Source organism: Meles meles, chromosome 14 (genome assembly GCF_922984935.1).
Source record: "Meles meles chromosome 14, mMelMel3.1 paternal haplotype, whole genome shotgun sequence".
Taxonomy (NCBI): domain Eukaryota; kingdom Metazoa; phylum Chordata; class Mammalia; order Carnivora; family Mustelidae; genus Meles; species Meles meles.
Genome location: NC_060079.1, coordinates 17,213,898 through 17,232,348, shown reverse-complemented (window position 1 = coordinate 17,232,348; position 18,451 = coordinate 17,213,898). Strand labels below are relative to the sequence as shown.

The 18,451-nt window shown below is 39.5% G+C and overlaps 2 protein-coding genes across 9 annotated transcripts in view; one reads left to right on the top strand and one right to left on the bottom strand.

Moving 5' to 3' along the window:
* Positions 1-18,451, bottom strand: part of NBEA (neurobeachin) — a 687,041-nt gene that overhangs the window by 189,402 nt on the left and 479,188 nt on the right. For all 8 annotated transcript variants that reach the window (XM_045977917.1, XM_045977919.1, XM_045977920.1 and 5 more), the window contains one exon: positions 4,159-4,295. In XM_045977917.1, the coding sequence (XP_045833873.1) occupies positions 4,159-4,295 (137 nt within the window). The remainder of the gene's footprint in view (positions 1-4,158; positions 4,296-18,451) is intronic.
* MAB21L1 (mab-21 like 1) lies at positions 56-2,873 on the top strand. The gene has a single exon (XM_045977927.1). The coding sequence runs from the start codon at positions 528-530 to the stop codon at positions 1,605-1,607; it is 1,080 nt and encodes a 359-aa protein (XP_045833883.1). The 5' UTR covers positions 56-527; the 3' UTR covers positions 1,608-2,873.

Sequence of the window (18,451 nt, the reverse complement as noted above, 5' to 3'; positions counted from 1 at the left end):
AATTTCCACACGAGTGCATCTGGGCTCTTAGACAAACCAACAGCAGCTTCTTCTGACATATACACACTCACACTCACCCCCGACACACTCAGCACACTTTTCCTCTATCTGATTAACAGTCCAGCATACACAATGATTACGGGAAAGCGTAAATAAATACGGAAAGGGTTGATTATTTTGACTACTGGAAGAGCTTTGCTGGGTCTCAGCGCAACTTTTGTTTTCATTACTGAGAAGGTGATCTCTCCATGCGTTTCTCTCACACAAGGATTCTTTAAAAGAGGAAGAAAGACCGAGAGAGGGGGGAGAACAATCTTTCACTTTAAGACCGTCTGGGCTCAAAGATAAAAGGAAGGGGAAAGCAGCGGCTAGGAATCCACCGCTGCAACACATCGGAGAGCGTTTTGGTACATTTCTGAGCGCGGCGGCCCGTTTCTCCACCGAAGTTGGCTCCAGCGCTAGCAGCCGCATTGGATCCCACAGCTTACTGCGAGACTCCGGTGTACAATCCGGATCTCTGCCCCAACATGATCGCGGCCCAGGCCAAGCTGGTATACCATCTGAATAAATACTACAATGAGAAATGCCAAGCCAGGAAAGCTGCCATTGCAAAAACTATCCGGGAAGTCTGCAAAGTAGTTTCCGACGTGCTTAAAGAAGTGGAAGTGCAGGAGCCCCGGTTCATCAGCTCTCTCAACGAGATGGACAATCGCTACGAGGGCCTCGAGGTCATCTCCCCCACCGAATTTGAAGTGGTGCTTTACCTTAACCAAATGGGGGTGTTCAACTTTGTGGACGACGGCTCGCTGCCGGGCTGCGCGGTGCTGAAGTTGAGCGACGGGCGCAAGAGGAGCATGTCCCTCTGGGTGGAATTCATTACCGCCTCAGGCTACCTCTCGGCGCGCAAAATCCGGTCCAGGTTTCAGACGCTGGTGGCTCAAGCCGTAGACAAATGTAGCTACAGGGATGTGGTAAAGATGGTGGCAGACACCAGCGAAGTGAAACTGAGAATCCGAGATAGGTACGTGGTGCAGATCACCCCGGCTTTTAAATGTACCGGGATCTGGCCGAGGAGTGCTGCCCACTGGCCACTTCCCCACATCCCCTGGCCGGGACCCAACCGGGTGGCGGAGGTCAAAGCGGAAGGGTTCAATCTCTTGTCCAAGGAGTGCCACTCCCTGGCCGGCAAACAGAGCTCGGCGGAGAGCGACGCCTGGGTGCTGCAGTTCGCGGAAGCAGAGAACAGACTGCAGATGGGGGGCTGCAGAAAGAAATGCCTCTCCATCCTCAAAACCTTACGGGATCGTCACCTTGAACTGCCAGGCCAGCCCCTGAACAATTACCACATGAAGACTTTGGTTTCCTACGAGTGTGAAAAGCATCCCCGGGAGTCAGACTGGGACGAGTCTTGCCTGGGTGATCGGCTTAACGGGATTTTGCTGCAACTTATCTCCTGCCTGCAGTGCCGGCGGTGTCCTCACTACTTCCTACCGAACTTAGATCTGTTTCAAGGCAAACCTCATTCGGCTCTGGAGAACGCTGCCAAACAAACGTGGCGGCTGGCAAGAGAGATCCTGACCAACCCGAAAAGTTTGGAAAAACTTTAGAGGACAATTTAACCAAGATCCGAAATGTGATTACTCTTCTCAAAGACTTGATTCAGTGTAAACTTCCTGTTGGATTCCTAATATTCCACTTGTCAGTGCAAACAATTTCTTCCTTAAAAAGGAGTAACAATACAACGTTTAGGCATCATCTCACCCACCCCTCCAAGGGGAGAAAAAGAAGTAGGGAAAGCGGATGGAGAAAAACCCAAACCCACAAGTATTAGAAGACTTCTTTACAAAGGATTTCCCTTGCAAAGTACACAGTAACACCCGGAAAACAACCTGGCTGTAATGCAAGACCACAGCGAACACTCTGCCTAACTTTCAAAGGATTATAGCAATCCTGGTGATTTAGGTGCATCTGTCTGTGAGTAAACACGATTTGGATATGCCATCTGAAGGAAAGTGTAATGTATATTTTGATTTGTAACAAATATTGTGATCTCACTTTGTCTTTGAAAGTGTGGATGTTGGTGTTTTGTGATTTGGTGAACAGAAGTTAAATTGCCGTTTTGGAGACTGCCAGACATTTTCCACTAACAAAGATACCATTTAAAGGTAGATTTCCTCCTGGTACTTTTATCTGTCTTTGAAAGTGTCTGAACTTTAAAAAGTTTACATTTTGTTTCAAATATAATGCTTGTTCTATTTCTAACATTCCATAAATATACTTGAAATGTTATTTAAATATATTCAAAGAAATTTGAATTCAGCTTATATAATAACGCTTGAATATCTGAATTATATATTTGAAAAATGCACTTGAAATACACTGGATAACTACTTTTGTGATTTAGATTTTAATTTCTGTTGCTGGTTTTTATTTAATTAGAAGCTAATAAATGAAGTAAAATAAAAGTTGTTGTGTCTCACTTTAAATTGTTTTTCTATCAAAAGAGGTAATGCTCCATTTTGAAAATTCAACCCACTCGAGTATTTTAAACATTTTAAGGAGTATGCTAATGAAATAATTAAAAATAAAACCTTAAAATCCTGGAGAAAACTCTTTGTACAGCTACAGACGATAGTGATTTCTTATGACTATTTCTTTGTACAACAGACACACTTAAATCTACCCTTGAAAGCTTGCTCTTCCAGATTAGTATTTCTGTAGCATTTTTGATAAGGAAAAACTATGTCATGACGGTACAGACTGCTCAGTTAAAAATTAGACTAACTCAGAGAAAGTGAACTTCAAGTCATAATGAAAGTTTCAAAATGTATATAACTATGCTAACCAAATAAAGATTATTTCTGACCATTTTATGTCAAATCTTATTTTATGCAGTAAGTGTTCCATTAGCTGAGTAAGTTAATCAGAAATCCCAAATTTCTTTTTACTTCACAGGGCAAACTAATGATAAAAGCACAAAGACACACTTTCAATTATTTTAAAATTAAATACACTACATCCAAACCCATTTTAAACATTCCAGCCTTTGGGAGCTGGAACTGCAAGAAGTCCTATGACTGTCCTTCCAAGTATTTTAGTAGTCAACAAGTGCTGAGAGCACTAATCACCTACAGGCCTTAAGGTACGTGGTTAATTCAGACGGGAATGAATTTTAGAATTTCAGTTCCTCTTCTACAAAGTGTTTAATGATACTTTATCTCTATGTAAAAATTACATATAAGTAGTAAAGTTCTGGATCTGTGGACGCATTTGTCTTTGACGATATTAGAATAGTTCCTTCTGATAACACTGCACAGAATGATCTTTATAAAATGATGCTTGAATATCTGGCATGACACTTTAATTCTTAACCTCAGGAAAAAAGTTTGCAAACTGCACAGCAACATAAAACTTAAAACAACAATCAAATTGGTTTCAATAGAAAGTGCAGGGGTGTAGAGCTATCCTAATATCAGGTTTTAAAATCTATACATTAAGATATCATAAATAAATATTTATGTATTTCATACTGTCCAAGTAGGTATTTTTCTGGCATGACACCCACAGAAGAACACGAACTTTAAACATCCGATTGCTAGTATATAACTATATACATTTTAAATCAATGCTTCTCAAACAGTTTCTCTTATTCTAAATTCACATGTAAAACTCATTCTTACTCCAGGAGATGAAAAATTGATGTAATAATGGAAAGGAATTTATATCTAAACGCTGCTGCCCCCCAGTTTCCTTACAACCTTTCAATGAATGGTAATTCACATTGCAATTTACACTTTTAGAAAGTAAAATGCATCTTAAAATATTTCAGAAGACCCCTCCTGGTCTTCTCAGAGGGCCTGGGATGCTGTACCCCAGAGGCTTTGGAACAATTGGCTTACCTACTGAATTTACCCAAGTGCACACAAAGGCACTCATGGAGAGACTGTAATGTGCATGCTCTGGTAACAGAGGATTTAAAATCATTAATATATTTTTCAATCCCATAAAATAGAGCATGTGTTATCTCATTCATTTTATTTCGTATGACAAAAATGGAAATGTGCTCCCCTCCCCCACTGTCATTTAAAACCAAGCAAAATTGAAAACCACTTCCTGCCACAAAGCCACTAGTACTGTACACGAATCACTCTGACTCACTTTCGTGTCGATCTTCTTGAAGGCAGGATCATCCTCATCTACCTCGAAGTAGATTTCTGTCGTGGTGATGGAGAGAGTCCCCTTGGCCACCACCACAGGAGCGATGAGCTGAGCTGGGGTGCTGAGAACCACTGGGCCTGAAAGACAAGGGCACTGCAGTCAGTACCCATGGCCCTCTCCCGCTCCCTCCCAAAGGGTGCCGCAGGTCTTTATTTTTAAAGATGCACTAAGAAAATGGTGCCAGTGTAACACGGCCAGCTTCTTTCATGTGAGATAAGGTCTGCTTAGCTCTTGCACATTATCTTATAACAAGAGTAGAGATAAATAATCCTATAAAACACCAAGTGGTCAAGATACCAAATAAGTGACCCATAGCAAGTGAGTTTGTAATCTCCACCTAGAAATCCTATAAATGCTCGGATTCTCCATTGAGCACCACCGGCTTTCCAAAAGAGACCGCAGGCAGTCAGCACTGCCCCCAAAGACCAGCCATCCTGTAAAGCCGTTCCACTCCGCAGCAGCGTTCCCCAAGGATGGGCGGGAGGATGTGAAGGGGTATGGGATCTAAATATATAAATTCCACTGTACTAACGGGTTTGCATCTTGCAGGAAGATTAATATCAGCGTCCTAGGGTGGGCCACATCCATATCCACGCACACAAGGATATTAAGTACATTTCTTATATAGAAAAGAACAAAAATCGTTAACAGTGATCTTCTCACCCATATTCAAAAGTGATGAAATTGTAAGACGCTTGAATAAGAAGATTCTCAGAAAAGCGTCCGAAAAGTACTATCTCTCAACTTGGAAAACTAGAGAAACTAATCTCCAGTAAAAGAGATTTTTATGAAGTGTGCCTACGGAGGTGCTTACTTCGAATTCCCTCAGTCCGAGTTAACGTTGAAAATTATGTCTTGGAATATAAATTCGAAGGGGATTACTTAGCTGCCTTTTAAGATTCCCCAAAAGGGGAGGCATTTTTTTGCTATACTGTACTTAGGATACAGACACGGAAATCAGAAATTACTTATTCTTTTTCTCTGCTCTTTTCTTTCTTTCCTTCCTTCCTTCTCTCCCCCCGCCCCCTTTTTTCCTTTTTTTGGTAGCAAGGGCGCATTATGTTCCCTTCCACCCGCCTCCCGCCCGCCCTGAAATGCTTATAGTCAAATGAGTCACAATAACAGTAGGATAAAGGCAATAAAAAGGCAGGTCCCCTGCGGCAGCTCAGGCTCCGGCCCCTCGGCGGCGGCTCCTCCCGGGGAGACCCGCTTCTCTGGCCACCGCCAAGGCCACTGATAGCAGGCCCGACCCCGCTGGGCGCGGGAACTGCCGAAAAGTTCACGTTTCCAGGGAGTAGCACACACTAAATCCGCGACCGCCCTGCACAAAGCCCGGCCGTTCCTGCTGCGGGAGGCACACAGAGCAGTCGGCCGGCTTCTGCCGCGCTCAACGGGGTGGACGGGAAGCAAACTGTGTCAGTGTCGGCCTTCTCCCCAGATCTTGACCGCCGGCTCAGACTAATGCCAAGCCCTTTTAGTTTACTGCTCCCCGTCCCCCAGGAGCCCGCACTTGGGGGGGGGGGGCCCGGCCCGGGGGCGCTCGGACTCCCCGCCCGGGTTTCCGCCGCGGAGCCCAGCGGAGTCGGGGTCCAGCCCGGCTCCACAAGGTTTTTCTTTCCAAAGGGCGAGGCGGTCGATCTGAAGCGCCACTTTAAAGGCTCATCAATCTTAATCTAGGTTGCTCAAGTAATTATGCCCGAATCTCTTGTACGATTACAAGTGGATTTGGGTTTCTATTCCCCAGGCCCTCCTTTGTGTTTATTGGAGGGTCTGTGCGCGCGCTCCGAGGCGCCTCCTGCCTCCCGCGCCCTCCTCGGAATCCCCCAACGCTCGGGCCGGTTCGAACCGCTCCCTTAACCCTTCCGCCACCAGCACGCTCTTCTGGAGGCCACCTTCCCTATTTCCTTTTCGGAGAAATCCAGAAAGCTTACTCTTGATTGGGGCGAGGTGAGAAAGAAGGTGCCGTGACTGACATCAAAAACAGTGTCTTCTTAAATGTCGCTGGGCCTTGCTAAAACCTAAGGAAAGTCGTCATTCTATACACTGGCGACTAGTGATTTCTGGCATTTGGAGACGCAGAATGGTCACAGATATTTAAAATGGCGAGCTATTCCTTGCTCTTAAAAAGTAATTTAACATATCCAAACAATTAAATTGGGGTGACATGAAAAAAAATCGCTGAACACATATCAAAACCATACATACAGATTTACGGAAATATATTACGAATTTTTAAGGACACATCTCCGTGAACTTTTAACGGGGAACGCATTCTCTCTACTTAATTCTCTGCGTTTCTGAGAGGAGACTGCCCTCCTTTCTGCTTTTACTCCAATTTCATTCTATTGAATTGAGATTTTCTGGAGGTTTATAAAAGGACTTCGAACTGGTCCTTATTTAAAAAAGACGCGTCATGAAACATTCAGCCTTCATAGTGTGTCATTTTTACCCCTGTCCTTGGGAAATCTCCAATTACAACTTCCAATTCCATAGTACGTTTAAGGAGCACTGAGTCTTTTTGTTGTAGCCTTCAGGGAGCAAACCAGCCGCAGAGAGAATACAGAGTTAATCCACTACAGCAATAGAGAGAGGGGATTATGTTTTAATCCCTTTTTGGGGAGCCTCTGGATTTTAGGGATCTGATACGAAAATGTTTACATAAGGTACCATCACAAACCAGCAGATCTTACATGGAAGATCTGGTTATCTGAAAGCTTGGATCCCTGTCCAAATAAAAATAGTTTAAGAAGGGCAGCCTCCCTGGATGCCAGAGAGATGGCGATCCAGCAGATTCTGTTCTACAAGATAACTGGGTACAAATTTAACCTCCTAACTTTGCTTGGTGTTGTGAGTTCAAGACTGAATGTAGATATATCCATTCCAATCATTACTAGAGCAATAAAAGGATACGTTATAATACTGTTCTCAAGTACACACTGAAGTCAAGTAATGGCTTATTAAAGGGCAGTTAAACAAATAGATGGGACCAACCTCCTCCCCTATATTGATACATACAATACAGTCCTTTAAAATTCCACGGTGCAAAGTGGTAACTAAAGGAACAGTAAGTGTTATTTACTTCTAGCACTGGCAACATAGTGTTTAAGCAATATTGATCCATTACTATTTTTGAAAGGAAAAGGATATTACCTGACATTAATTTAAATGCTAATTTAAAGTCTGACCTAGAACAAAGATTACCCAAGCATAAGGAAAAGACTCTTCAAATGAATGAACTTCTTTTTCAGAGTCACAGCATCTTTAATCAGTTGAGATGGTAAACCTAGAGTCGAAAGTACATATGTTTTATATTTGAAAAGGGAACTATTCATCAAATGTATTTTAAAAGTAGAATGTTAAAAAATAATACTTGTGGGTTTGGATGATTCTACTGAAAACAAAATTCCAAGTCTGGAGATCTCACTAATACATCAACTTTTTTTTTTTTTTTAATATTTTATTTATTTGACAGAGAGAAATCACAACTAGGCAGAGAGGCAGGCAGAGAGAGAGGAGGAAGCAGGCTCTCTGCGGAGCAGAGAGCCCGATGCGGGGCTCGATCCCAGGACCCTGGGATCATGACCTGAGCTGAAGGCAGAGGCTTTAACCCACTGAGCCACCCAGGCGCCCCATACATCAACTTTTTAATAGAGCTTTAGAGTTTACAAGGTTCTTTTATATCATTTTTACTTAACTACTAGTTCAATATTCATAGTTTAGGGGGCTAGGGATGTATCGATACTCTCCTGTCGAAGACCACCGGGAAACATCTGTAGTTGAAAAGGTTGGGTTTACTGCTCATTGCAGTGAGTGAGACACAGGCAACCTAATAAGAGTGTCAAAAAGGACTTTTGTAGGATCTGGGCTTTGGTGAATTGATTCTGGGAAGGGTTCAAGGAGCATGGTTTTGCTCTGGATTGGGCTCTGTCAGGAAGAGGGATAATTCTGCGATTATGGGTCTTAATAAATCTCATTTAGAGGGAGGGAGGACCAGATCTAGTTAATGCTATAGTTAGCAGAGAAGTGGTAGTCCCTCATATTAAAAAGGAGATGGCGGGCTGTTTGGTATTGAGGTGGTCTGCAGTGTAACCTTGCTTTTGTCTATACTTCACTGACTTATAAAGTCGTTTTTTGCTTCACATCATCATCATGAGACCTTGCCTGATCCTGGTGTTCTGGGAGGTTGTTTATGACCAACAGGAGAACACCAAGGCCTAGCTGTGAGCTCTAGGCTAACTCCTGACAATATGAGTTTCCTTTCAAAGCTCAGGCTAGTTTCCAGAGGTCAAGGACTGCTTTTTGTTTTTCTTACATAGAGAAATTAGTCATTTTTTAGGGGTGTCAATAACATTCTAGGTATTAACAGACAATTATGACAATTAAATTTTCAAACAAGGCTAAGATTCTTTATGAATTTCAATATAAAGTACCACAAGAGTATATAGGGATAAAGAATTGAAGTTTAAATATAATTGGCGATTACAATTATTTGATGAATTTTAATTGGCCCAAACTATATTTAGTATATCTGAAGTTACAATGTATTTTAGAATCACTTGAATACTTCCTAAACTTAGTTTAATATTAATAAAAGTATAATTAATTATGTAGATTTTCTCTGACCTCAATTACTTTGAAACCACATGCTCAATTTGCTTTAGGGACACTTAAAAGACAATTATTTGGGAATAATAAACATTGACTAACCTTTATAAATTATTAAACTTAAAATCCTGACATTATTTAAGAGGAATAGTTAATCTGAAATCCTTTGTGTTTAGTGCAAAAGGATAGCATTCAAAAAAATTAAAAAAAAAATTCTTACAATTATTTCTATACTGTGATTCAATTTGTAGGAAAATAACTCCTAGCACAAGTGACTGACCATATGTAAGATATCTTATCTGCATTAGACTTCTATTATTTTTAAGTATGGCAATGTAATTTAAAGAAAACATTTCTAAGGGTGCCTGGGTAGCTCAGTTGGTTAAGTGTCTGCCTTTGGCTTAGGTCAGGATCCTGGGGTCCTGGGATGAGCCCTGTGTTCATCTCCTTCCCTGCTGGGAGTTTGCTTCTTCCTCTCCCTCTGACCCTTCCTCCTGCTTGTGCTCTCCCTTCTGTTCCTACTTTCTCTCTCTCTCAAATGAATAAAAAAAAAAAATCTTAAAAAATAAAATATTTCTCCCATAGAATTAAAAGGATAACATGCATCACTCTCAAAACAACTTAAAAGAAACTAATGAAGAGTATGAGAAAGTTGGAACTTAGTTTTGAAATCCTAGGAAAGCTTTAGGCACAAAGAAAATGGAGGTGTTTGTGTGTGTGTCTAGGGGAGAGGGAGTTGGGGGAAATGTTGCCGAAGATCTGAGATTTCTATCATTTGGATAGTTCCCTGGATTTCAGGCATTTGAAATGCCCCAAGAAAAAAGAAAGTATAGTAACAAAATCTCTAGACAACGATTTTTTTATGTACAGAGAATATTGATAGTGGTCCAAATATACTACCAGAATAATAGTCCTTTGAGGTTTTCAAAAACTTCTTGCATGAAAGTAGTTTATGCTTGAGTTTGTTATGTTTATACTTGAGTCAAAAAATATGTGAACAACTAAGAGAATACGTAGCTCAAGAATTATGAATTTAACTTCGAGCAGTATTCCCTCCCTCCCTAACACACACACACACACACACACACATTCCATTACAAACCCCAATTTTTAAAAATAGATTTTTATTACTTATTTGTCAGAGAGAGAGAGCTCCACACGCACAAGCAGGGGGAATAGCAGGCAGAGAGAGAAATAGGCTCCTTGCTAAGCAGGGAGCCCGATGGGGCACTCTATCCCAGGACCCTGGGATCAGGACCTGAGCCGAAGGCAGATGCTTAACTGAGTCACCCAAGCATCCCTACAAACCCAAATTTTATACAAAGCTCACTGTGCCCAAGAAGTGGCTTCTTTATGGTCTTTGGTGACTTCTTGAACATAATCTATCTTTAGATTGAGAGGGACAATAACCAATCATCTCCATAGTGCACTGGTTTCCTTAGTTTATTACTGTACAAAATGAGACAGGTGTTTAAGAACCACATCAGTGTTTTCAGATCCAAGTACACCTACCTCTGGTAAAACTCAACACGGTCTGAAACAAACGAAAAGAGTAGAACCTTCTATATAAGAACAGTTGAAGACTGCATTTAACAAAATATCTGTTCATCATGGTAGAACACTTATTTTTGCACTAATATTTTTAAAAAAATATTTTATTTTTATTTGACAGAGAGAAAGATCACAAGTAGGCAGAGAGACAGTCAGAGAGAGAGGGGGAAGCAGGCTCCCTGCTGAGCAGCTTAAAAATGAGTTTTTAAGCACAAAAATATACTCAAAAACAGTGATAGTTTTAATGTCCATGGTGATAATTTGTTCTGCCTTTTGATTCAATAGGTGATCCAGATGAGATTTGTGTTTCTAGTTACATATTTAGTTCAACATATGGAATACATTTTTCATTTTCTGGAAGTGTAGTGACTCTTTTATGGCACTAGGATATCATTTAATGGTTGAGAAGAGTAAATTCCTACTAGAATAGATGAGTGAATAAACCAGAGGAGATGATTTAAATCTACTGGACTAGGAGGTACTCTTTGTATCCCTTGGTTGGAGTAAGTGCCTTGCCTTCATGCTCCCATAGTTTCCTGGGTGCATCTTGACTGCAGCCTTATAATATATTAAATATATGTGTTTCGAAGTCTATTTCTCCCATTTGGCATAAGCTACTTACAGAAAGGGGCATTATCTTCTTATCTAACACAGTGTCTGTCACATAGTATGCAATCTGTCTTTATGGAATTGCAAAGAGATTGTCACATTTGTGTGTTAGAGCAAAAAGGCCACTTACATTAACAGATCACATCCTTTCTATTTTTCTGGAATTGACTTCAAATTGTTCTTTAAAAATGTGAAAGACAATGCATTTCTGAGAAAACATAAAATAAAATATGCTGAAAACCAACAAGAGCTATAATGTAATTGGTCAATCTAGCTAGGTCCCACGCATACCATTATTTTTTAAATGGCATAATTTTAAAACTGCCATATCGTTCCTACCAAGTTGTTCCCTCCTTGTAAATTAAATGCTTAGAGAGAGATATTCAACTCAGCATTCACGCATTCATTCATGTAGTCAACAAAAATTATTCACTGTTTTTGGTACTAAGAGAGCATATAGTAAAGTATAAGACATGAATTTTTCTCAAGACCTTATATTACATAGTAAAGATAAGAAATATATAGGAATGACTAGGACATAAGGTTGGAAGGGTAGCGAAGGATTGTTAAAGCACTTTACATGAATTGATCTCACTTATTCCTCACGACAAATCTATGAGAGAGGTACTGCTACTGTGTCCATTTTACAGATAGAAAATGAGATCAAGTGGTCAAGTAATTTAGGGAAGGCCATACAACTAGTAAATAGTAGAGACAAGATTTGGACTGGTTACGTGACTTCAAAGTCAGAGCATTTAACTGTTATGCATTCTGCCTCCCAACAAGAGAGGGCCAGAAAAATATTCCACAGACATTCACTGCTGTGATGATTTCCATCCAGCCTTTTTTTTTGGGGGGGGGGTGGGTGGAGTTGGGACAGGATGATGGCAGCGGCATTTGAAGGGAGATATAATGGACGGGGAGGATGTGGACAGGCGGTATGAGAGGGAAGAGCACTGTACGCAGGGCAGAAGAGTTTGAACAAACACCCAGATGCAGTCTGTGAACAGGAATAAGGAAGACTGGCCAGTGATTAGGATGTATAAAGTCCGGGGCCAGGCAGTGTGAGATGTAACGGAAAACACACGTACGCTGGGGAGTCTCGGTGGCTCAGTCGGTGAAGTGTCTGCCTTTGGCTCAGGTCATGAGCCAAGGGGTCCTGGGATCGAGCCCCATGCGGACCCCACATCAGACTCCCTGCTCAGCGGGGAAGCTACTCCTCCCTGTCCCTCTGCCTGCTGCTCTCCCTGCTTGTGCTCTCCCTCTCTGTCAAATAAATGAATAACATCTTGAAGAAAACAACAACAACAACAACAACAAAAAAAACCCCACATACATAGCTATGAATGTGAGATGTTTCAGGAATGTTTAAGGAATCAAAGATTAAAGCTCAGGTATTATAGTGTGTGAAGCAGTGGTGGTTACCCCTTTTTGTGGTCACACATCTTATGGAGAAGATGGTGAAATACATAGCTCCTTCCTAGAAAATTCACATAGGAACATTTTTCCATCTTGACTATATAAGAAATGAAAGTTTTGTATTTTGGAGGAAAAAGAAAATCTGTCATTGATCTTGATGCCCTCTTCTATCTAAAGACTTTTCTGCCTCTGAGTCTGTCAATACCTCTTTTTCTCCAATTTCAGAAAATGTATCTTCCATCTTGTTCCAACCAGTTACTCACTCTACCTGGGATTTGGTTTCCTACCCATCCTCCCTTGACTAGCAACTCTCTTATCTTTGTTCCTTTTCTCCTTTGTTAAGCTTTTACACATCAGTTTCTACCTCTTAGTTCCTCACTCCTATTCACTCCTTTTTATGTCACTCTCATCCTCTACTTGGGCCAGAGTGATAGCGGAATATACATGAATTAATATGTTAAAAGCTCAGAAAAGTCTATCCATCAATTAAAAAAAAACACCCTGTGTAACATTTTATATTTAAACCCCGAATTTAGTTATACTTCTCCCCCTCATTAACACATTTCAAAACACCTGTGTTCCAAGGAATATCAATTTAAAAATGTTCAGTGAGAGATCCTTGACTTCTACAGCATACTCGTCTCTATTGTTCTCTTACTGCTTGACTTCCCTGGTATCCTTGGTGGACTCTGACTTTGGCCTGCTGCTCTTCTTCCTATATAGTCTCACTTTTCTTGGGTGATTTCAGTGGTTTTAATTGTAAACTCCATGCTCAACTTGGGTGTCAAATTCTAAACATTTATATTTGGCCAAACTGAACCAAGCATCTTCCTTCTCCTCTCCCCTGAAACCCTACATCTTCACATTCTCAAACGTAATTAATAGTTTGTATATCATTCCTTCTCTCAGGCTGTGTTCCCCTCATTCTTACTCCTCTCACCCAGCCCGGTATCAGTCCCTGACGTTTTAGTGCTGTTTTGAGGCTGTCCCCTGTGCTTTCTTGCCACCACCAACTTAAATTTAGTTCATGTTCTCATCTCTTCGAGTTCAGACAACAGCCTTTTACCTCAAATGTGGGCATCCTAAAATACTGAGCTACACAGTGGCTTGAGTGATTTAAAAAAAAATATATATATATATATAGACATATATATATATATAGACATATATATGTCATGATCTCAGGGTCCTGGGATCGAGCCCCGCATCAGGCTTTCTGCTCAACAGGGAGCCTCCTTCCCCCCTCTCTCTGCCTCCTTGTGATCTCTCTCTCTTTCTGTCAAATAAATGGATAAAATCTTAAAATAAATAAATAAATAAATAAATTGGATCTTATCATTGCCATGCTTAAAATCCTTCATTGTCTCGTTATGGCCTTCAGGATAAAAATCCAGGTTCCTCGTGGCACATAAAGCTTCCCTAGCAAGCTTGTTAGTCTCAACTGCGGAGACTCCTTGCCTCATACTTTTACCTGAATAATTTAGAACTACTGTTTCAGAGGGAAGGTGGTATTTTAGTATATGATGTTTTCCACAGTCTGCAACAACTCTTTAAATCTTTCTAAATCCTTTACTTATATTCCTGGACTCAATATAGGAAACACTATTCTAGGAAGGCTTTCCAGAATACACATGGTGGTCAAGGGTCCTGTTTTGTGTTAACGTGGTTTCCTTTATATATCTAGGTTGCTATTGTTTTTCATTGTCTGTTTTTCCTCTAGACTATAACGTCCTTGGAAGCAGAAACTTTAATCATATGTGTCTTTTTACTTTTAAGCACCCACCATAATGTCATGCATTTAGTAAATATCCAGTATCAACACTTGTTTTGCTTGGATAACCACATCCAACCTCAACCAAGTAGGGATCTGGCATCAGAGAATAAAGACTTGGCAGGTCCTTTCAGCTCTTATTTTTACTGTGTGCAATGAATTTTGACATTCTGTATTCAAATTTATTCTTTTCTCTTTTATTTCATTTACAAATAATGCTGGTAATGATCCATGTAGTTGATTTGCTTACACACCAATGGGTTGAAACTTGCAATTAAAAACCAAGCAAACACTGATATAGTAGAATGAACAAGGGATTTAACAAAGGCAGAAAAATGGGTTTAATAAATCTCAGCTCATCTCTGCTTGTGATGTGATCATAAGTAAATACCTTAATGTCCAAATCTTAATTTCCACATCTGAAAATGAACTGTAATACCTAATTTAGAGTTGTGAAGTTATCACCTGCAGTGTCGTTTTCTTTCAACAAATGTAAATTATGTCTCCCAGCTTCACTTGCCCAATGACACATACTTTTTTACTACTACTATCAAGCTCATTTTGCTTTTCCCCTGAAAACTGGTTGGTGAGTTGAGACTCCTCCTCCTAGTCCAATCTGAGTTGCAAGATTTTTAAAGAAAGTTTTCTATGGTATCTGGTTCTTAATGTTCCTGTTTTCTATACAAATTGAACTAGAATAACACTACAACTATATTTAGCAGTTTTATTTAGTGACTTAAAATGGAAGAAAAATTCAATAGAATTTTTGGGATTCAAAAAAGCATAAAACACTGCAATCAGTCATCTTCTTCTTCTTCTTCTTCTTCTTCTTCTTCTTCTTGTTCTTCTTCTTTTTTTAAGACTTTATTTTAAAGTAACTTCTACACCTAATGTGGGACTCAAAGTCACAACCTGGAGCTCAAGAGTCCCATGCTCTTACTGGTTACTGAATTAATCTTACTGATTAAACCAGGTAGGTATCCTGTAATCACTCATATTCTGATTAACTAAACTGCTTAAACATTCTATCTGGAAAAGAATGCTTAACAATATTTAGACAGGCAACTCAGTCTGAATTTCTCTTCTTTTTTGCTGCTAAAATGTTCTACACTTATATTTATTGGGATGATGATTTGAACTGATGGAGCAGATTCTATTGTAATAACTACTTATAAGTTGATTGTAATGTAAATACTGCTTAAGGACATTTTGCACAAAGCCATGTAAATAAAATAATCAAATAAAATATTTGCACTATGCAGAAAGACTTATTTCTTCTTTTGTATAGTAGGGCTCTAAATGTAGTGGTGAAATCCATTTTTATATAGTGTTTGAATTCGTGCCAAAGTCTTTTGGAGAGAGTCTTCTGGAACAAGGCCTCATAGTTGTGGCAGTGTGCAATGATAATTACTCATCTCTTCCTCTTCTCCATGCTTGGCAGAAGAAAAGTTTTATTACCGCACATTTCTTTTTCTCCAAGTGTGACAAACAAGGTGACCTGTCTATTTCCAGTAGGTGATTAATATGTTCATTCACATATATATACATATATATATATATATATATATATTTTTTTTTTTTAATGAGAGTTTAGTCCCCTGCATATAGGAGATAGATCTGGTGTACTGATAAGATATCTCTGTTCTTGATCGCCTCTGCTTTTCAGGTTGAAAATAAGTATAACTATAAGTCTTAGAGGAGTTACTTTATGGGAAATCCTCTGTACAGAGAAGCAAGTAAAAAATAAAAATGAGTTTCAACTAGAACATTGTATTAGGAAGAATAGGCATTGTTGTGGTTTGTGAAACACTTGCAGCATAACAAAGGATGGCCTCTTAAGAAAAGATGTAAGATTGTTATATATGATCTGAATCATGGCTGATGGTTTACTAAATAATACTTGAATTTGTCTTTTTATAATATTTTAAATCTACATAGTTTGGTTAGCAGGGATGTGTTAGGATGAAGAGTCCCGTTAAAAGGGTTCCTACAGATTACACAGTTGAAGGAGACATTCATATTTTTTGAAACTAACAAAATATGGATTCTGCAAACTGTTGCAGGCTCTAAATGGCCTTGTGGACACTGTAAAGTTGCGAGGAGAGAATAAAAAGGCTAGATAGTCAAGATACAGCTTTTGTTTATTTTTAGAACCCTTTAAGTGAATCAAAAAATTAGGTTAGAAATTTAAATATTTTAGCTTTTATAGGCAATGAGCATGCGTTATTGTTGTCTTCAAGAGCTCTGTGAATTCTGTGTTTGAAGCCGAATGTGACCCCTTTGGGTATACTATTTATGAGTGGCAGAGCAACTTAATTCAAAGAGAGAGAAAAAAGACTTATAAAGACTCATAAGGCTTTTTCAACATCAAATAGCTTTTACTAAACAATATTTTGATGAGTTAAGTGTGAGTGAGTCAGGGACATATGGATTAAATTTCCCTTGAAATACACATGGGCTTAAAAAATTAAGGGGGAAATACTGAGCAAAACGCATTTTAGAGAATCCAGAACATTTAAAATACATTTTCCTCCTAAATACAAATATCAGATTGATTCAATTCTAGTTTGACTCTGTAACTAAAACTACATAAAATAAATATGAAAAAATCTTGTAAAAAATGCTAGTTTTATTAGGGAAACACTGTTCATTAACCATATTTGAACTGTATTGCAGAGCAGTTAGGCTTCAGCAGATATGATCTATGAGTTTATCTGTATCTATGTAACACTGAACTTGTTCCTTCTGTAGTACTTATTCTCTCATTCCATTTAACAATTACAATAATTTTTTTCTGTGTTTAGGTTCAAATGTATTTCTTTCTTAATCATGCATTTCTCTGAAAAACTCTCAGCTTTTAGAGTTTTGCTCTTCCTGTATTTTGATTATAATTTTCTCGGATCTTGAGTTCTTCCTTCTTATATGCTGTATATTTTACTTTATCCTCTTTTCTTTGCTCAGTTTTTAGGTAACATTCAATTTGTATATAAACAACTTTGCCTCTGGTATCTGAAAATTCCAAGTTAGAACTTTTGAAGGCCCAATTATCTATCTAATCATCTTTTTTTTAAAAAAGATTTTATTTATTTAATTGAGAGAGAGAGAGAGATCACAAGTAGGCAGAGAGGCAGACAGAGAAAGGAGGAAGCAGGCTCCCCGTGGAGCAGAGAGCCCCATGCGGGGCTTGATCCCAGGACCCTGAGATCATGACCCAAGCCGAAGGCAGCGGCTTAATCCACTGAGCCACCCAGGCGGCCATATCTAATCATCTTAATTGTCGACTTTCATTTATTAGGGTAGACATATTTTATGTTCTAACTTCCTGGTTACTGAAGTTCCTGAGAGGTAGTGGTAGCTAGGCTAATTCTCTTGATTTTTTTTCTTTCTATCAGTTTCTGAGTCCCAGCGTTCTGTACCCTAAATATTGAATAGTAGGCAAATCAGTGTGTGAATGCAGTAAAATAGAGATTTAGGGAGATAGGAATGGTTAACCTTAAAACAAATTCTAAGCAAGTTTCCACCCCCTCCCCAATTATTTGATATCTGCTTTCATTTTGTGTCTGTGTGGGTTTTTTTTAAAGATTTTATTTATTTATTTGAGAGAGAGACAGAGAGTATGGGGGCAGGGGAGTGTGGGTGGGGGAGGCAGAGGGAGAAGCAGACTACCCACTAAGCAGGGAGCCCTTTACGGGGCTTGACACCAGGACCCTGTGATCATGACCTGAACCAAAGGCAGACACTTAACCGACTGAGCTACCCAGGTTCTCCTGCTTTCACTTTGAATTAGTAGAATAAAGACAGAAGAAAACAGACAAAAACTCTGACCAGTGAACAACAAGAAAAACAGTCTGAAAGGTATAGCCATCTTAACAACAGTGAAAGTAAACCTGAGAATTTTCTAGGGCATTAAATGTGTGTCTGCAGGGAAGCTGACCATCACTTCGGAGAATCTCCTATTAATTACATCCTGTTTCTCTTAGTAGATGTCCTCCTTATTTCTACGCATTAAAAAAAAAAGATTTTATTTATTTTTTTGACAGAGAGAGATCACAAGTAGGCAGAGAGGCTGGCCAAGGGGTGGTGGGGAACAGGTTCCCCACTGAGCAGAGAGCACGATGTGGGGCTCGATCTCAAGACCCTGGGATCATGACCCAAGCAGAGGCTTTAACCCACTCAAGCACTCCTATTTCTATGTATTTTTATTCTTAAATTCTTATAATGCATTTTTTCTGAGTTTTGGATTTTGACTCTGTGTGTGGAATATCGTGTATATGTGTA